At 39.4% G+C, this 19,635-nt stretch overlaps 1 protein-coding gene across 7 annotated transcripts in view; it reads right to left on the minus strand.

The window, feature by feature from the left end:
* Positions 1-19,635, minus strand: part of DYM (dymeclin) — a 209,662-nt gene that overhangs the window by 176,528 nt on the left and 13,499 nt on the right. For 4 of the 7 annotated variants that reach the window (XM_059873518.1, XM_059873514.1, XM_059873516.1 and 1 more), the window contains exons 3-7: positions 11,950-12,002; positions 11,198-11,291; positions 9,872-10,008; positions 3,891-3,963; positions 3,543-3,647 (exon numbers count right to left, since the gene is read on the minus strand). In XM_059873518.1, the coding sequence (XP_059729501.1) occupies positions 3,543-3,647; positions 3,891-3,963; positions 9,872-10,008; positions 11,198-11,291; positions 11,950-12,002 (462 nt within the window). The remainder of the gene's footprint in view (positions 1-3,542; positions 3,648-3,890; positions 3,964-9,871; positions 10,009-11,197; positions 11,292-11,949; positions 12,003-19,635) is intronic. The other 3 variants (XM_059873520.1, XM_059873519.1, XM_059873517.1) reach the window with 2 other exon arrangements.

Below are 19,635 nucleotides of genomic sequence, written 5' to 3' on the forward strand. Positions count from 1 at the left end.
GAGTGCTAATATTAGTAAAAGCAAAGAAAAAGCAGAGTACCCATGGCACACCCAAGGGAACCATAAATCAAACATCAACATATGGTAACACAAGGGTTATAAGGGACTGCACAAATCTAATTGATGAAAACTGTATTTCCTATAAAATTAAACCTGAAACCTTTATCCCTGCCATTTTGTACAATGCAGCACAGCCTGTTTTTTCAGAAAGGTAATTCAAGATATTTTTAATAACTCTCAGACACAGGACCACAATGTTGCAGAGTCCCAGAGTCCCTACTGGAACCTATTTCGGCCTTAAAGCACATTTGCCTTTTCCAATACAAACTGACTTTGAGAAAGATTTTCTTAAATTCCCTGTAAAAAACTGAGACACTTCCAGAAGTGCTCTGCCTCCCAGAAAGGCTCTGAAGCCTTTCCTAACAAAAAAAAAAAAAAAAAAAAAAAAAAAAATTAAGCTTCATAATAAGTGACAGAGATCTGACATTTATCTTCTTCCATATCCCACACCTTACTTATTAATATTGAGAAATACAGTCCATCTGCAATTTCAAAGTATGGTGTAGGTTGTTTTGTACACATAAATGAGCTTATTCTGCCAAGGCTGATAACCAGAGCAAGCTCAGAGGTGAGTGACATCTGCCCATACACAAGAAAAGACTGGAGCCTTCATGAATTCAGTGTCCCTGCCAAGCCCAAACTTCTTACATTTAGAATCCCAGAATGGTTTGGGTTGAAAGGAACCTTAAAGCTCATCCAGTCCCATCCAATGCCATGGGCAGGGATATTTTCCACCAGACCAGCCTGCTCCAAGCCCCATCCAGCCTGGCCTTGGGCACTGCCAGGGATCCAGGGACAGCCACAGCTGCTCTGGGCACCCTGGGCCAGGGCCTGCCCACCCTCCCAGCCAGCAATTCCTCATTCCCAATAGCCCATCTGTGCCTGCCCTCTGGCCCTGGGAAGCCATTCCCTGGCTGCTGTCCCTCCATGCCTTGTGCCCAGTGCCTGTGCAGCTCTCCTGGAGCCCCTGGAGGCCCTGGCAGGGGCTCTGAGGTGTCCCTGGAGCCTTCTCTTGTGCAGGTGAGCAGCCCCAGCTGTGCCAGGCTGGCTCCAGAGCAGAGGGGCTCCAGCCCTGGCAGCATCTCCCTGCCCTCCTCTGCACTGGCTCCAGCAGCTCCAGGTCCTTGTGCTGTTGGAGCCAGAGCTGGGGCAGCTCTGCAGGTGGGGTCTCACCTGAGCCCAGAGGGGCAGAATCCCCCCTGCCCTGCTGCCCACACTGGGGGATCAGCCCAGGGCACAGGAGGTTTCTGGGTCCTAGTGCACATGGCTGGGGCATGTCCAGCCTCTCACAACTTCTGGAGTATAACCAGGATATACCAAAATCCTTCTCCTCAGGGCTGCTCTCCAACCAGTCTTGAACAACTATGTACCTGCCAGCAAAATACCACACACAGGTATCCCAAGCACCTGAAGCGACATTCAGAACAAGTTCAAAAGGAAGGAGGGCATAACAGCTGCACAGGTACCTCTGTTCCTGCATTCTGAGCATGGAGATGGTTTTCCATGCTTTAAAAATAAAGTTACCATTTCAGTGAAGGAGAAAAATGCAAGCATTGACTGGGGTGCATGCAAGCAATATATTCAACAGCAGCTGCCAGCTGTATCCACTCCTTCACCAAACGGCATCTACGGAACCCAAGGGACACACTAATTGTCAAAATCCCCTGTTTAAGGCTATTGAATACTCATAACAAAATCTTTGCTGTTCTAAAAGATACTTCGAAGACCAGCTCAGCGTGGAGATTTTAATGATCTGTCACAAAAAAATATTCAGCTTAGATAGTATCTCTACAGAGAGACACTCTGTTACAGCACCATTGCAAGCTGCCATAACTGACTGCTCTCTCACAGGTGATCCTAACAGTTCTGACACAGAGATCATTACAAATTTGAATATTTCATGTATTCTACTCAATCAATTCCTTCCCCAAATTCACATACTAGGCTTGCAGTTCTCTCGATTCATTCCAGCTAAGGACAAAAATGGAAAGGCCCATGAAATAAAACAGAGAAAGAATCTCTAGTGACAACTGACCATGGAGAGAGAGAGGGAAGCAAGAAGTACACTAACTATGAAAACAATCCTGATCACTCTCTTGAACAAAATTAATAATAAAGTAATACCTTATAACACCTTTTTGAAGAACTTAGTTGGACTTAGTGAATTAGAGAACCCAAGTTCTCCACTACACTCTTTCCCGTACCTATTTCCCTTTCGATGGTATGGGAACAAAATTCTTACTTAAGGTATTATCACATTGTTAAACATATTCTAGTGATAAACATAGATAGTAATACATATTTTTGAAAGTGTTAGTATTTATCAGCAATCAGCAACATGCTGTTTCAGGAGAAGTTTAGCTAAAAAAACTTATTTCACCAAAAAAAACCAACCAACCACAAAACAAAAATCTTCCACATCTATCTCTTATGAAATCTAAGTTTTTGATATAACTGAATATTAAATTATGGACCAGCTTTATTTTCCTTTTAAACAAGCCATTTTAGCATTAGATTTTATAGTAATCTAAGTGCTTCCAGCAGCTGCTTCCACTTGCAGCAACCAGATTCACACAGAAACAGAGCTGCTGCTGAGAGGTTCAGTAGAGGAAGTGGGTGAGGAACTATCATGCTAGCGTACTTTCTCCAGCTGGAAAGGCATTATGAAGGATACTGGACAACACACGAGTACTTCCAAGAAAGAAAAATAAAACCCTGCAGGATTTATGAACTTGCCCGTATATCACAGTCCTCTCAGCCCTTTGTGCTTCCTCTAATCTGCTCCAAACAAAGCGTGTATGTGTTCCAGGAAGTCCTGACAAGCTCTGTGGAATGACACTTTGAATCACACCACTAATTCATTACACTCTACCTACACAAATCCCTCGCGTTAACGTTGACAGAGCTGCATTTAATGACAGCAATGTTTAAAGAAACATTGCATCTTTGTCGGTTTTCCAGCCAAAAGAACAATCCCAGCCACAAGATAGCAGAGCTCTATACTACACTGTAACAGACAATCTGAAACTCCTCCAAAGCTGCCATGCTTCAGCTGGGGTGCTACATTTTAGACACAGACTACAATGCAATTTAACACTAAAGACACTGCTCACTCTACCTTTAGTAAAATTTATCATGGGGAAAATAGTCAAAATTCATCAGAACACTTCCACAAAAGTGAAAGAACACTTTTTTTTTCCAAAGCACAAAGCATGCTCTCCTACATAAAACACTGAAGTATGTTTTATGACACATTTCCCAACAAGACGTGGAATCAACATTTCTCAAATGCAACAGATGCATGAAAAAAAAGCCATGTAAACAAATCTGGAGATCTACAGAAACATTCCACTTATTAATTTCTCTTGTCCCTTCTTCAGACATCAATTCGCTGGAATTTTAGAAATCAGTATTAAATAGCACAGTATGATTTATTTTCAATTTAAACCCCCACAGAACTGCAGAAGAACTTTAGTTTTCACCTTACTGCATACCCCAGAGCTGAAGTGACACCTCCACTGTACCTTCCCCTGTACCATGAGCACAACCATTTCCACCAGTTACTGTCTGTGTGCTGACAGGGGTACCTGAAACAAACGGAATAACTTCTGTTGATGGTTTGAACTGGGTGTGAGACGTTCATCATGTACTTCTTCCAATAGAATATTCAGGGCTGGCACTGGCAGCAGCTTATCATTATCTGTACTGCTCCATCACATGGAACATTCAAATACAACTATTTAAACATTATAAACCCATTACTACAAGTTCCATAGTCTCTCAAATGCTCAGTTTATAAAAGAAGACTAATTAAAAAAAAGCCTACTTACAAGAGGGGAATTTCAACAATGAGCTGGATGAGACAACACAGCAACTCTTCTATGAGGTCTTCACACTCCGCTCCTAAGAAAGAAACATAGCAAAGGATTTCAAGGTTTTCAAATATCAAAACAAAGCAAAGATTCAAATACATAAATGAAGATGATCAATATCTTAATTAAGAAACGGTTGTTCCTTAGAAGTGACTTGAAGTTCTAGCTGTTAAAGGACATAGGATTTTTTTTCCTGAAATAGAAAGCACTTGAGATTATTAACAGAGAAAATGGTGATGCCTTGTCTTTTTTACATAAAAAAAGTAACAAATACCAACAGCATAAACTAAATGAGATAATGGTATTGTAGGAATGTGCTAATATTTAGCACAACAAGCCTTCCTTTACTAGTGTTATTACTAACAGCTGAACTAATCACTGGTGACCTCACTGGTCCACAGTTAAATGTCCTGTCAAAATCCCCTGCACTTCACGTATTTTCCCACTCTGCTTCTTTAAACCCAAGAGAAGAATAATCAGAGACACTGTCATTTGTCTACAATTCACTGAGCAACATTATAAAAGAATGTCAAAAGAATGCAGCTCCTGAGCAAGTCACAGCTGCTCTAGAGTAATATGGATACAATGTTTTCATGGATACATATTCATCCATTGAGGAAGTTTTACACATTTCAATGACAAGCTTGTGCATTTTAAGGGAACAGAAATCATTCTCTAGTCATATACAATGTGATAAAATGCATGCAGTGATGCAGAATTATTAAAAAACTTGCAACTATTCCAAGCAATAAAACTGTTCATATTTTACATCAGTAATTTTAAAAAGCAACTGTAACAAGAGACTTTCAAGACTCATTAAAGAAAAAACTTATTAAACCACTTGAAGTTATCATATACCCAGAAGATAAATCTCTTGGCTCATCAGGATTTCTCTGCTTTCAAAACTAAAATTATGATGAGAAACCTACAACATTGTAAAGAAGTGGAGGGTTTTATAGCGCTGAATGGCTTAAGAGTGGCATAGCTGATACCCTGCATTACGGCATTGCAGCACAATAATTACCCAAATGCCTGTTTATTTTGTATTTTCAAATAAATAAGTCCTGCCATAAACACAGCTTTATAGTCAGGTTACAGAGGTGTTACTCTGCTTAACTCAAGTTTGTTCTTGAATACAGAACTCAATTTTAAGAAGCACACCAGGGGGAATATTCACTATAAAGCAAAATTATTTCTTTCCACAATCAGTTTATTAAAAACACATTAAAAATTGTCACCTAGTGAACTGCACATTCTAAAGGAAATCAGTTTTTTATCACGGAAACGTGGTTTCCTTTATATAGAATCCCCCATGAGTAAAACAATGCAGCTCCTGTTAGTAAAACCAAGAACTGCTCAGGGTATTTAACCTTGGACAGAAACCACAGCCAATAATGGAGCACAGATAATATATTCTAAAGTAACTTGAATGTGACATTTTCCTAAGGCCTTCTGAACCTAGAAAATGCTTATAAAGCAAGACTGCTACTAGTTCCCAACAGGTACCTAATTTTTCTCCTAACAGAAGAAAGTGAGAAGAAAAAGGTTAAAAAAGTAAAGTGAAAGCATTTTTAAAACATAAATTTTTCTGCCACACTGTATGCACAACTCATATGAACAGAGAATTAGGTTATTTGAATATGAAAGAAGGCTTTTCTCTCAAGACAATATTCAAAATAAAGGAAGAAAACACTGGGTTAGCACAGTCACATAGAATGAAAGATGTTATTTTAAAAAAAAAGCTTAATTGCTGTAATCAATGTCATTCAGCTCAGTAATTAATGTATCCTTTTCCCAATTGGGGCACACGCATTCTTGTTTAATTTTCATCTTGCCAAGACAATGAGGAGGATGCAAGCCAAATCTATAACGTGAGAGAGAGCTATAAACACGGAACACTCTGTGTTTTCATAAACAATGCTTCTTTCAATAGCAGGATAATGACAATACACACAAGATTCATTCACATTAATAGATCGCATACTTGGATCAAAGACCTGTAAAGCCTTCGGTAAAGTAAGTACAGGGTGAACCTGTCCAGATAAAATTAGAGCAGGGAGAAGAAATCCTAGGTGTATCTTCCAGACTGCACTGCAGAAGTGACGGCAATTACACAGGTTTTAAAATGACCAGTTATGCTGAAGCACCATATTTTTCATCAGCTATATTTAAGTCCTCAAACATGGATTATTTCATTTTGCAAGTAATTTGATGGATTTTGACTTCTTGGTGGGGTTTGTTTGTTTTGGGTTTGGTTTATTTGTATATACATATATTTATATATTTTTATTTATTTATTATATAATTTTTATTTTTCATTTGTTTTTACTTTTTCAAAGTTACCCACATTACAAACACTGTATTAGCACACACTACACAGGTCAAATGGCATATGAAGATGAAAGCAGAGACACCAAGAGGCCCCAATTCTAAAACCAGTTCAGCCCCATCTTCTCAGGAACCTAACTACCATATTGGTAAGACCTGATCTGGTGGATGTGCTTAATACTGATATCCATAAGATATTCAGTCATAACAAGGTACATACTACTTGTTTTTCTGTCCTGTTGCTCATACAGAACTTGGACACAAGTAATGAAATCAACAATTCCTTGCCAAACAGACTTAGAGCTTCCACAGGTTTTGTAGTTTGGTCTTCAGCTCTAATTACTCTTAAAAACTTAAAAATTCTACTTGATGGAAAGATGAATGATTTGTGTTAGTGAGACTAACTCCAACTTCAGCTGAGCAGATGCTGACTCCAGTTTGGGATTTATTGATATCAGGACATTTTCAGCTGAATCCTAAAGTATAAGGATTTAGTCTCTCTGTGGATTTTCCTGCAATCAAAATTCTGAAATATTCTCCAAATTTATAAGCAAATTCCAGTTACAGATGAAGAGGCAAAGGCTGCACCATCTGAAACTCCTCAAAAAGAATACATTTCTGTTAATGGTAGGCCTTCTTTTGAAGGAAATCAATAACAGCACTATTAGCAGCAACTCAATCCAGGGCAATTTATTTGTTAGGCTAAAGTACACCCATGCACTCAGACTTCAAAAAAACCCCATTTTATGACACAAAGCAAGGTTGCACAGCTTTCTTCTGAGCCTCAAGCACAGTGCAGCAGGAAAAAGTATGAACTGGATATTCAGAAAAAGTGAAAGCATATGAACTGCAAAATCTGAGATAAGGCAAATATGAAACTTGCTACCTGAACAATCATGACTATGTCATATATAGTCTATATTTCTGAGCAGTCAGTGATAGGGATGTTTTCCATACACAGGACTCTCACAGATTATAATTATACACTTCTCCCTGACACACCAAATATCCCAGAGCAAGTGCTGATTGCATCCTGACATGCTGACACTGCAGTTATGTGCTATGAGCTCCCAGGTGCTGTACTTAAATCAGAGAGCATGGCACCAGAAGATATTGTCCAGTCAGAAGGATAAAAATATGATGTTCGTAGGGAAACAAACACCACCACAGAGTGATTTCCAAAGGAGTTATAAGATGATCCTGAAAGGAAAAATAACCTTTTCTCAGAAGGCTAAGAGACTGAACAAAGCATATGAAAATGGACCACAGGGTAGAGAGGTCGTTTGTGTTGCTGGGTGACTGCACTGTTCTTTCCAATGACTACTGACCAGGCAGTAAGGAAATACAGAAACTTCAAAATTCAGACATTGTATTAAACTTCTTTTAATTTGGATATTTTATTTACATCATACAGTTCCTATAACAATAATGTTTTGTAAGGCTTTGTTTTATCGTCACAATTGAAGAATTATAAATAATGCCAAGCTCTGGTAAATGAAAAAAGAGGATGACTAAGAACTTAATTTTTAAAAGCCTGTTCACCAAAGATAGTAAAATTTCCATAAAAGCACTAAAAAATCTATGTAAAATTAGGAGCAATATAGGAATAATAATATTAATAACTTTACAATAAAAATGTATAACAATAACAGGAATATTCTATTTTCCAAAAAGTAGACATCAAAAACTCCAGAAAGCTACACTTAATTATAATTATAAAAATACTAACAACAAACCACTTCATTTTCTTCTGCTTACTTTTAACTGGCCCTAGCACTACTACAGTTTATTACAATTCCTTCATGATACTTGACCTTCCTATAGCTGAGTGTAAGCCTTATTACCACCTTCTGTATATATTTAAAAGTAATATTTTTAGGACAAACACAATGGCTATGTAACATCAGCATGTTATGAACCTCAACACCCTCAGGAAGCTCACAGAAACCATCTCCAATTGGAAACCCAAAGAGGAGCCAAGTAGCAGCTCATTTCCTGCCTCACCAGCAGACCACACACAATTACTTTCCTAATCAACAACATCCCATGAACAATTCGCTCAGAGGTAATTGCTAAGTACATTTGCCATCAATATGCACAGAATTGTTGCTAATAAATGTCATTGTGAATTACAGTCAAGTGCTACTAGACATGGTATAAGCATGGGTCTACCCGGGTGACAAGAATCACTTTCCATACACCGCAAGGAACTCCCAGTGCAAGGAATAAAGATCACAAGGGTTCCAGCTGACAAAAGTCTCAGCTTTTCCACCCATCCCACTGTGGCATGCCGCACATTGAAGCCAGAGGTGAGCCATTTCTTTAATCCAGGAATAAACCCACAGGCAGTCTGCAGGGATAGCTTATACTCAAGCAGATACTCTTTTCCAGTGCATCAGCAAGCTGACTTCCCTCCTAGAGATCACTCATTAGAGTTTAAATACATTAAACCATTTCAACATGTAGCCCTTAATCCTTTGGCAACACAGTTATGATTTCCCTAGAGCACTGGCAGGAGCCAAGGAGTTAAACAGATTTTAATGAACAGTTTTCACTGTTGGATGAGCAAGCAGCGACTCGGGGTTCTCAACACGTGTCATCGTTGCAGGAAATCCACAGTCAGACACTCTTGGTTGCTCTCACACCATCCACTCACACTGCTCCAGCATTCTGAGACTTTTGAGCTTCATGCAACATGCAATTAAACACTGAACAGTACTTTGACTTAGACTTCGCAGGGCTGATGATCTTAGAAGGCTTTTCCAGCCGAAATGATTCCATGATTTAACCAAAGCAAAAGAAATCAAGGCTCCCATGGCAGCATTATCCATCATTTGTGAGAGCAAATTGATACAAGGCTACACCAAGATTTGTGGCAGACAGTGCAAATGATTTTGAATGCATTAGTATCATTCTTTTCAAAGACATCAGCCTCTTCCTTGAGCATCTCTCCTGCCATCTTCCATCTTGGATAATACATACTCAATTTCCTGGACATGAGCCCATTTTAGTAATTCTGCCTAAGTTCCTACTCTTGTATAAACTATTGCCCCCAAATTAAATTTTAGCAGCTGCTTTCTCAAGGGGTCAATTCCAACCATAGGACTGTACTTTCCTTCACTAGATCCCTAAAAATAGCATTCATTCCACTCTGTGGCTGCTGTTGGTTTATAAAAAATATGTGAAAATATGCATTAAATTGCAGTATCAATGTTCCAATGTTCGTACATGGCCATCTTCATCTCAATTCCTCTGAAGAGGACCATTATCACCTTTCAAACTGTATGAAAATCACTAAAGCTCAGGCTGATCTACAGCACCACCTCTCAACAACGGTTCAAAATAAGCCAGACTAAGCTAAATCGAACTATCTAGCACTTAATTTCTGGTTTTAAAGCAAAGTCTGGGACTCCTAGTCTAAAAAACATAGAATCATAGAAGTATTTAGACCTAAAGCACCTGAGGGAAAAGACCCTTAAGATCAAGTAAAACCATTAACATAACTCACTAGTCCAGCACTGAGGCATGTCCCTAAATGCCACATCTACAAACATCACAACATTTAAGTTTCTCATGGGATGTTTGTTTCACTTGCACTTGTGTGTACCCACCATATGAGCTTGGTCCTGCTTTCTCTTCATAAGTAAAATGAAGTTGCAGCTCCTCTTCTGACATTCGACTGATGAATACTTTCAGCAAACAGCAAATAATGAACAGTGCATTGTGAGCCTGCCAGATAAAGAGGTGGCTAGAAAAGAACAAACAAGAATCAGTAACACTCCACCAGCAAACATGCGTCAAAAGCCACAAGAAAATAAATGTCAGAGTAGACAGAGTTCTACAGTTGAAGCAAGGAAAAGCCTAAGTGTTTACGCAGGGAGTCTGCAGTTGATGTTACAGAAAATACAATGGGAATGTATTCAAAAGTAGTTTAGAAAATACAACCTTATCCCTAACTACATTTGTGCCATTAAAAACACCACAGTAGACAGAACTCTTTGAGCAACTCACCAAACAGTTCAGCAAACTTCTAGAGGTCTCTGGATACTACGGACTCAAGACACACAGACATTTGAAAACTTCCAGCAGGTTCAGACCCTGAAAGCTTCCTGGCTCCCTGAACCTTAGCCCTTTTCCCAGGTGAACATCTTTCAGGTGACAGTAGGCATTTATGGACTTGATGAATATCATACAGCAGAATTTTCTTATGCAATACACACAAATATTTTCCAAGCTTTCTGAATGAAAGGGAAATACAGCTACATAAAATTTTTTTGAGTCCCAGTAAGCCCTGCTGGGGAGCCCATGCAACAGTACAGTCAATTACTGCTGAAAGCTGTACTTTCAAGGAATTTTAGGATTAAAACAGCAACAGCTATCTGGGCACAAGTCTATCTTACTTTATATGCAAGCAAAAAACTTGATGGCAGTCATGGAAGCAAGGAGGAATTCCAGCCCCAGATCTGATGCAAGTGGGACATTTATCTGTGGGTGTGAGGGAACAACTACAGAAAGCCTCCTGCAAAAAAACCCCACAGTGATGCACAAGTAACCTACTGGGAGGTCCCTCTTACTGCTGAAAGAGGCAAACAAAAACAACAGCAGCTGCATGACATAACTTGGAAGCTTAAAAGTTCAGAAAATTTTTAAAGATCTCTAAGGCAGTAGTACCCATAGCTTACACCATTTATATAAAAATGTGCTCATCCAACACACAAACATGTATTTTTGCCTAGTAATCTACTTACCTATTACACGTAATTTCTGTCTTTAGAGAAGTACTAGACACTTGTTCTGTTTCAAACAGCAGTTTAAGAGAATTCTAAGGTTTGGTCTGTGAGCATGTTAATTAGCAGTGTAGAAAAATTCAAGAGCTAGCAACAAAAGGAACACCTGAAAAATTAAATGGCACACACAGCTTTTTTCTGAGAACTTACTTCTGACATTCTGCTGAAATTTTTAACTCTTTGGTTCGAGAAAGAAAGACCTTAATCAATGATCCAAGGTTTCCTGTTCGAGGATTCTTCTCAACTAGACGAGGAAAAAAAAGATACGATTACAAAGTATACATAAGCTGACACTATCTAGTTCAAATAACGTATAGAAAAAAAACAAATTTCAATGTCTCAAATATTTCTAAATAAAGCACAGTATGTCTTCTTTTTCTGTACAGGCATTCTTCTTTCAAGATTCTCTAGTACAAGGCTTACTAGTCCAAAATTGTTCTCTAAATACTATTAATCCTAGATTTAAAATATCCCAAACATGGGATACTCATATTGTTTCTTTCCCATACGTGCCCGCAGCACAACAGCCTCCCATCAGAAAACTGGGCAGGTCTTCACAACTACCTTTCACCTTCTCAAAACACCACTGATCACATTTATACCACCCCTTCCTCTCACCCTCTAATTCCTTCCCCTTACTGATCAGCTTAAAGGGCAAAGGGAAGAAGACATAGCAGAGATGGAAATATTTGTTTTAAACCTTGCTGTCCTATCAAGTTCTGTGAAAGAGTTAACAATGGAGGTAAAGGTCTGGGGTATACATAAACAGACTCTTTACACTGCTTTAATTTTAGTATGGTAATATATACAAATAGAATGCTAAAGGCATGAATGTGCACAGGGATGCTGTTTCCCAATTTTTCTGGTAAAGTACATGGAGAAAAGATGACACAATGTCTCACCTAAAGACTTGCAGACTGAGATTGTGGCTTCTTCCAAGAGCTTTAAATCAGCGCTAGGTAAGAGGAAAAGAAAACAAAACTGGTTACACAAGCAATTGGGTTCCTGGACTTGAAGTGAAAATTCATTACAAAACAGTAATAAAATCTTTCTATGAAGCATTTAATTTTAGCCATCCATTAGCTCGTTGAGGTCAGTTTGTCCAATCTCCCTGCTCAAGCAGGATCTCCTAGAGCCAGCAGCCCCTGACTGTGTCCAGGTGGCTTTTGAGTATTGCCACAAGCTCTCTGAGCAACTCATTCCAATGCTCTGTCATCCTAACATCAGGCAATGCAATATTCTTTTGAAGCACAGCAACTTTAAAAAAAAGAAACTAATACCCAAAAGTGAAATGTCTATCAGAGGGAAATTATGTCAGTGTCTTCTCCCAGGTAACAAGAGCCAGGATGAGAGAAAATGGCCTCAAGGTGTGCCAAGGGAGATTTAGGTTGGATATTGGGGAAAATCCCTCCATGGAAAGGGCTGTCCAGCCCTGGCACAGCTGCCCAGGGCAGTGATTGAATCCCTGTCTCTGGAGGGATTTAAAAGCTGTGCAGTTGTGGCACCTGGAGACAGGGTCAGTGGTGGCCTTGGCAGTGCTGGGGAATGGTTGGACTCCACGGTCTTCGTGGGCTTTTACAACCTAAATTATTCTGTGATTCCATGAGCATTTTATTACTGCTAGTTTTGCAGCTTCAGTGCTGCCATGCTCAGTCTGGTGTTACCGAAAATACAAATAGAACAGCAGCCTACAGAAAGAACTTGGATTTTTTCACAAGAAATTTCACATGAAATGACGCACTTTTAAAAACATGAATAAAAGAAACCTCAGTCTGACTTTTAACCTGAAGCTAACCAGCTCTTTCCTTTTAACCAATGTTATTATACTAGTGCAACAATCACATCAAATGCAGCAAATTGTTCCTAACTTCATTAATTGCCTCGTGATACACCTCAGAAAAACATTATCTGAAAAGAACAATAAAGCACTAAAGCAAAACCTGACAGCAAGCACTGAAACCACACCAGCTGCATCAAATACACACTTCTGACCTACCAGTGCAGGGCAACTGATCTTCAAAAACATCTTTAAAAGATGGGAAAACAAGACAAATCATCAGACACTGTGTTCAATGCCACACTGAGCAATATGAATATTAATAACTAAAGGGCACCCTCTTCCACCACTCTCATCATTACAATTTTTTCCTTCTATCTTGTCTGAATCCAGCCTCTTCTAGTTTAAAACGATCACCTCTTGTCATATCATGAACTGCTCATATCATGAACAAATGAACATAACCGTTTCTACTGCTCAGTCTTTTGGAAGAGATGGTAGAGCCTCAATACAAACTGAACATATAGCCTGACCTTCAGGGACTTCTGAAGTTCAAAAAACTGAAGGACAGTCAAAAAATTTAATTCAACACTTGCAATCATAACACAATCCTTTTAAATTTACAGTTTACAGCACACTGTTGCATCAACCTGAGATTATCAGTGGTGCTGTGTGGGAAGCTGCTGGTGAAAACCCTGTGGAGCCATGCTCTTGGAAGCTGTGGAGTTTGAGCTGTTCCCCAATCCATGAGGACTAAAAGATATTGTAGAAAGAGCAGTCAAAAAAATTATTTCAAAACCCTTCAACGGGAAAACATTCAAGATAGAGACATCAAATTAAGTTTTAAGGTGCCTGCAAATTTTCTTGTATATCAGAATAATTTACTGTGCAGTGAGCTGACAGCTGAGACAGCTCTTCACCTACAGCTGAATATCCTAAGACAACTTTAGATTACAAAGATTGGCTTGTCCTGATATAAATTACCAGCATTCATTCTTCTCTTACAAACTGCTTTGAAACACAAGATTCAGAAAGAACAAACTTACACTTTGATATATACTTTAAAAACATTAGGCTTGGTCTCAAAGGTGGTCTCTTGTTCCAGCACTACAAACATGCAGAGTAATTAAAAACAAATGGTATTGAGCAAGAACCACCAGCACGCCACCAGCAACTACGGACAACACAGTTTTCTAGGTCTATGTGACCTTACACTTTTTAAAAAAACAAAAACTTTTAAATTTGCCCAGCTGGCGGCTTGTCATCAGGATTTATTCCTTCCCAAGACCTGGCAGGCAGGGAGGGTGAATATTACAATGGACAACAACTCAGTAGAGAGTTTTAGGTACTGAAAAATCATAATGTAACACAACATGACCCCTCCCACTATCCAAAGATCCTGGGGATATAGTGAGAGTGGTTATTGTAATTGCTCCAGGATTTAAACCCTAAATGCAGACATTCAGCTTTGAATTATGGTTCATTTTCTCCATAATTTCTAAGGTTAGGTTTCAAAGTATAGCATTCTTACAGATTTTTTTTTTCTTCTCTTTTGAGTTATTAAAACCCACACAAAGTCCTCAAAAAATTCCACAGAGTTGTTTAGTTTCTACAAGTTGCCAGGATCAAAACCAGTGGCAAAGCAAGCAAAGCTTTCGTATCTTCAGCAAAGCTTTTAACACTCCAGCAATTCTTTGTCATACTAAAATGAAGTTTAGCGCTTAAAAATTAACTACAGCCCACTGCCTCTTATTCATACAGCAAGAACACAAAAGTGAATTTTGCCACACTCAAGATGAGGCAACAGCTACTGTAAAATTTCAGTTTACTCAAACAAAACACCTAGTGAGGGGGAATTACAGCAGAAATACCACCCCAATAGACACACACCACTGAAATACAGCCCCAGGGATGGACTCACAGAGACAATATCTGTGAGGGGTACAAAAAAATAGCAGCTCATTCCTAAGTACCATAGGCCAAACTTAGCAGTGACTTTCTTTCATTTGATTGGGCAAGAAGGAGAAGTGAAAGACATGAAAAAAAGCTGTCTGGGTATTTTCTTGTGCAGTGAAGAGACAGAAGGTAAATTACATTAAGATTTGGGTAGAAGATGCCAGAGCCAAGATTCACAAGGTGGCACAAAAGAAATAGTACAACCAATTGTGGTACCAACTTTTCTCCACAGTCCCTGTGGAAATAACATCTGGTTCATGAATGAATGTAAAAATGGAAACTCAACACTGAAACATCTGTCCTTTCATTAACCCATAGAGAACACTACTAATAAGTACTTGAATTGTATTTCAGCCCTAACAAGAGCAAAGACTGATAAAGTAAAGGTCCTTCACTGCACTGATCACATAAAAGTTACAATTCTCTCTGAACTGGAACTCTCACCTGAATTAGAACTCTCACCTGAGGAATATGGACTGCCCTGTTGGCAAATATCTGTCAAATACATGTCTGGAGCACAAGTCTGATGAGAAGGGGCTCAGCCTGGAGAAAAGGAGGCTCAGGGGGAACCTTGTGGCTCTGCACAGCTTCTGACAGGAGGGGACAGCCGGGGGGTCGGGCTGTGCTCCAGGGAACAGGGACAGGAGGAGAGGGAATGGCCTCAGGCTGGGCATGGGGAGGCTCAGGTTGGATACTAGGGAAAATTTCTTCATGGAAAGGGCTGTGCAGCTCTGGCACAGCTGCCCTGGGCAGTGGTGGAGTTGCCATCATGGGAGGAATTTAAAAGCCATGTGGATATAGCACTAGGTGACATGGATTAGAACACATAAAAGTAAAGGACAGATTTGTTAAGGAAGGAGTGTAAAATATTCCCTGCTCTATGAGAAACATTTGGTATATATGCAATGTGAAACAGATTATCTATTGCTAGTAACAAAGGCAGTGAGTATGAAAAGTCAACTTTGCCTGCTGCTAGATGGCTCTGCTCAGCATCAGCAGGAGAAATCCAGGCACTACAGTAACATCCAGGAAGCTCTGCCCTGGACAAGACACTTCTATGGAAACCAGTCACATGCATAGGAAACAAACTCTGAGGCTGTTAGGGCCCTTGCACAAGTTGCCCAGAGCAGCTATGGCTGCCCCTGGATCCCTGGAAGAGTCCAAGGCCAGGTTGGACAGGGCTTGGAGCAACCTGGGATAGTGGAAGGTGATCCTACCCATGGCAGGGGTGTGGAATGGGATGATTTTTAAGATCCCTTCCAACTCAAATTGTTCTGGGCTTCTGTGACACCAGCTTCAAGCCATGGGCCTTTAACAGGAGGATCACAGTGACCTTGGTGAGTTTGCACACGTACTTCAACTGGCACAACCTGCACTGAACCACCTCTCTTCAACAGAGCAGTAATATTTACATATTCACCAGTTCTATGGTTTTCCAAGAAATGAACAAAAGGTGCCACCTGATGTGGGGATTCAAACAGGCTGTGAACATAGGGGACAAACAGAATAGATCCAAAGCAGAATATTCTTAACTATACAGATTTTACTGGCTCACTTGGATACAAGCAAATTTGTGAGGTGCATGGTTGCTGCCCACACACTTTAGGAAAAAATTCCACGCTTCACAGGAATTCCTCCCTCATGCTGTGATCTGATGGCCAGTATTTTCAAAGTACTTAATAAAAGAAAAAATATTTTATTTTATTTTCTTCTCTTTTATGTAGAGGTTAAGCCCACAGACTTCAGCAAAACTAAAATTAATATAGTGAAATTTGCTTCCTTGACAGCACGTTTAAAGAAAATTGGTTTGTCTTGGTTTATTTTAAAGGTATCCAAACAGGAGAGGTTTTACAGTGGCAGTGATTATTTTCTGTAACACCTTAACACCATGTAATAAGAATATCCTGCATACCAATTGTCACTAAAAGCTGCTCTAGACACAGGCAGCATCTGTGTGACTGCAGCTATCACACATCAGTGGTGAAAGTTAAGAGTAATCAAGGATAATCATTATTTCTTTGGGATTTAATCACTTTATGTTTGGAATCACCCATCATAGTTCAGAGTTTCTTCATCAGGAAGTTAGTTTTCTGTAAGAAAACCTCTTTCCAGTAGAGATGGGAAAGAATGGCAAATTAGGCAGTCTATTAATCAATAAAATTTCATCGTTTTCAAAGACTGGATTTTTACTTCTGGCTTCTTACAACCAAAAAGCAGGATCCTGCAGTCAGCAGGATGTTTTTGTAAAAAATATTACTTCCAAAAAGAAAAGGAAGGGGAAAAAAGAAAAAGGAAAAAACCCATAACAGTGCCATTACAAAAAGGATTATTTTAAAATGGTTGAATTCAGCTCCCTTACTTTAAATTTACTAACAATCAGTCTTCAGCAAAACCATAATTATTAAGACAGTGAAAGTTGTTTCTGGCAGCAGTCAACTTTGAAGAATGTGGTTTTATCCACTTTTCTTTTAACAGCATCACAACAGAAGATGTTTCAATGTTGCAGCGACTTCTCTTAAAGTATCTCCACATAACAAGAGAAAGCATTCTGCCTAAAAGCTGCAATCATAAACACATTCACAACACAACACCTTCCCTTAGTATGGTAAGAAAAAGACCCAAACCAAAGCAGACAAGTACACCTCTAAAAAGGAGGGGGGAAAAAACAAAACAAGCAGCTTTCCTGACAGTTTTTTCCTCATAGTAAGGCCTTTTTTCTTTGCCATTGAACACAAAACAGAAAAAACAGCCCATTGACTAAATTCATACTGTGGGAATGCTGATTTTAATGGAGTAGCTGGAGGACAGACATCAAAGAGTATAAGGCAGCATATGATTTATTGTACCATTTAAAAAATGTACCATGTTAAGGAAACATAAAAGCTTCCCATCTCTATGTCTTTCCATTAAAAGCCCATGCACATTATTCTTGAACCACCAACTCATTAATAACTCTGGGGAAGGAACAAAGCAGAACAGTAAATATTAAGCACATGATTTTCAGCAAGTTCTGCTTTAGTTAACTTTAAGTTTTCCATCAGAAAATAATTGTAACTAATACCACCACTAAGGAGGAGGCTGCATTCTTGGTAGCAAATCACAGAAAAGCCAGACAAACACAAAGTCTGCCTAGACTGAGAGCTTACACTCCAAAGCAAACCTCATAGCTCTTAATCCTGACAGTAACTAAAAAAATCATCCAGAGAAGCTGTATTTAATTTTTCCAATAACCAAACACTATTGGATTGATAGGGTAGTTACTTAAAGTACAGAAGTGGCAGATTTATACAGATTTTAATTCAGGTCCCACAAATCCATTCTGTGCAACAAATAAGGACCCGTGAAGGAAAAAAACCCATGAATATGCAGGAGTATGAAACTGGAGTACCAAGTACTTGCTAATGGCTGAAACCAGAAATGCCTCAGCAGACACTTCAGCAGTACCTGCTTAGCATGCATGATTTGCTTTATGGAAGGTGATATTGCAATAAACCTTTTACAGTGAAAAGCATGAGGCAACCTAAAACTAAACTACTGGAAGCTGTTCCTTGGACTGTCATTTATGTCTGTACCACTTATCTGCTCCCACTCCTAGGCTGTGAGAGGACTCAGTTTGCACGCCAGACAGCCAGGCTGGCTCTCGCTGTTGGTATTCACTCATGCCAGGGGAGTTGCAGGCAGTGAGCAGGGATTCACCATCAGCTCATTTCTGATTACTGACAGCTGATAGTCCCTCTTATTATTTGCCTAATTATTAAGAAAACCAACAGTATGAGAGGAAGAACAAGCAGCCCACGAAGGCAGAATATTAGACTCCTCACAGCAACTCTCCTGTTCATTTTTGGAGGGCAGAGCAGGTTTAAGCAATCCCACCTTTTAGCTCAATAGGCTGCTGTGCCCCAAAATATCAATCCCTCATCATGCCAGAACTGTTTTGTGGTGGCAAGCTATGAATCACTGAAGGGAATTATCTTGGCTGAAAAAATAAACACTTCCGCTGTGTTTTCCAGATAGATTAGCTCCTAATTAAACCTACAGAAGAACAATATAAACAGTGGAAGAGACAGTGAAAGGGAAGAGCATCTTGCATCAATGTTGTTGACAGAGATACAGCAACTTTGCAGTCGGCAGCACTGGTATTTGGCAAACTTTCCCATACAGAAATTAATTATTCCATACAGAAAACTACCTTGTGTTCTTCACAGAAACAGATCAAAAAGTCCACAGGACTGAAAAAATAAAACCTAGTAAAGAAGGCATGGCTGAGGAAATGAGCAATGCTAAACAATTTCACATGGAATCAGAAAAAGAGATTAACCCATTCAGTCAGGTAGAAGTCTGGGAAAAAAACCAAAAAAGAGAACCACGAAGATGAAACATGGATAAAAGGAGGAAGAGATCAACCAAACTGAAGGAGGAAAGAGAGAAAAGCAAAACAAGGACAAATAAAGAAATACAAAGTGCCAAGACACACAAAGCATAAGAAAATGAAGACAGCAGAGCGCAGAAAGTGGTGCTGTTTAAAGATCTGGTATCACATATTCATGTTTCTCAAAGTAACAAGACAGTAATTCCCCATCTCTCAAGCCAAGGCACAAAGACTACTGTTCCACAGAAGATCCAGCTCTATCCAGCATCTGGAATCTACCACACCTGGACTAACTTGGAACAGCTTCTGTAAAGCAAAGCACTAGTCTCAAGTTCCTAACCAGAAAAAGCATACATGGAAAAGTGTTAAAAACCCCACAAACTTTCTTACACATACTGATTCAGATTTCCCTTGGAATCCGTCCTTGCAGATACTGTTTCCTTGCTATGGCCAATACTTCTGGACAACAAGGGAAATTTGTTGGGC

The sequence above is a fragment of the Haemorhous mexicanus genome, chromosome Z (genome assembly GCF_027477595.1).
Source record: "Haemorhous mexicanus isolate bHaeMex1 chromosome Z, bHaeMex1.pri, whole genome shotgun sequence".
Taxonomy (NCBI): domain Eukaryota; kingdom Metazoa; phylum Chordata; class Aves; order Passeriformes; family Fringillidae; genus Haemorhous; species Haemorhous mexicanus.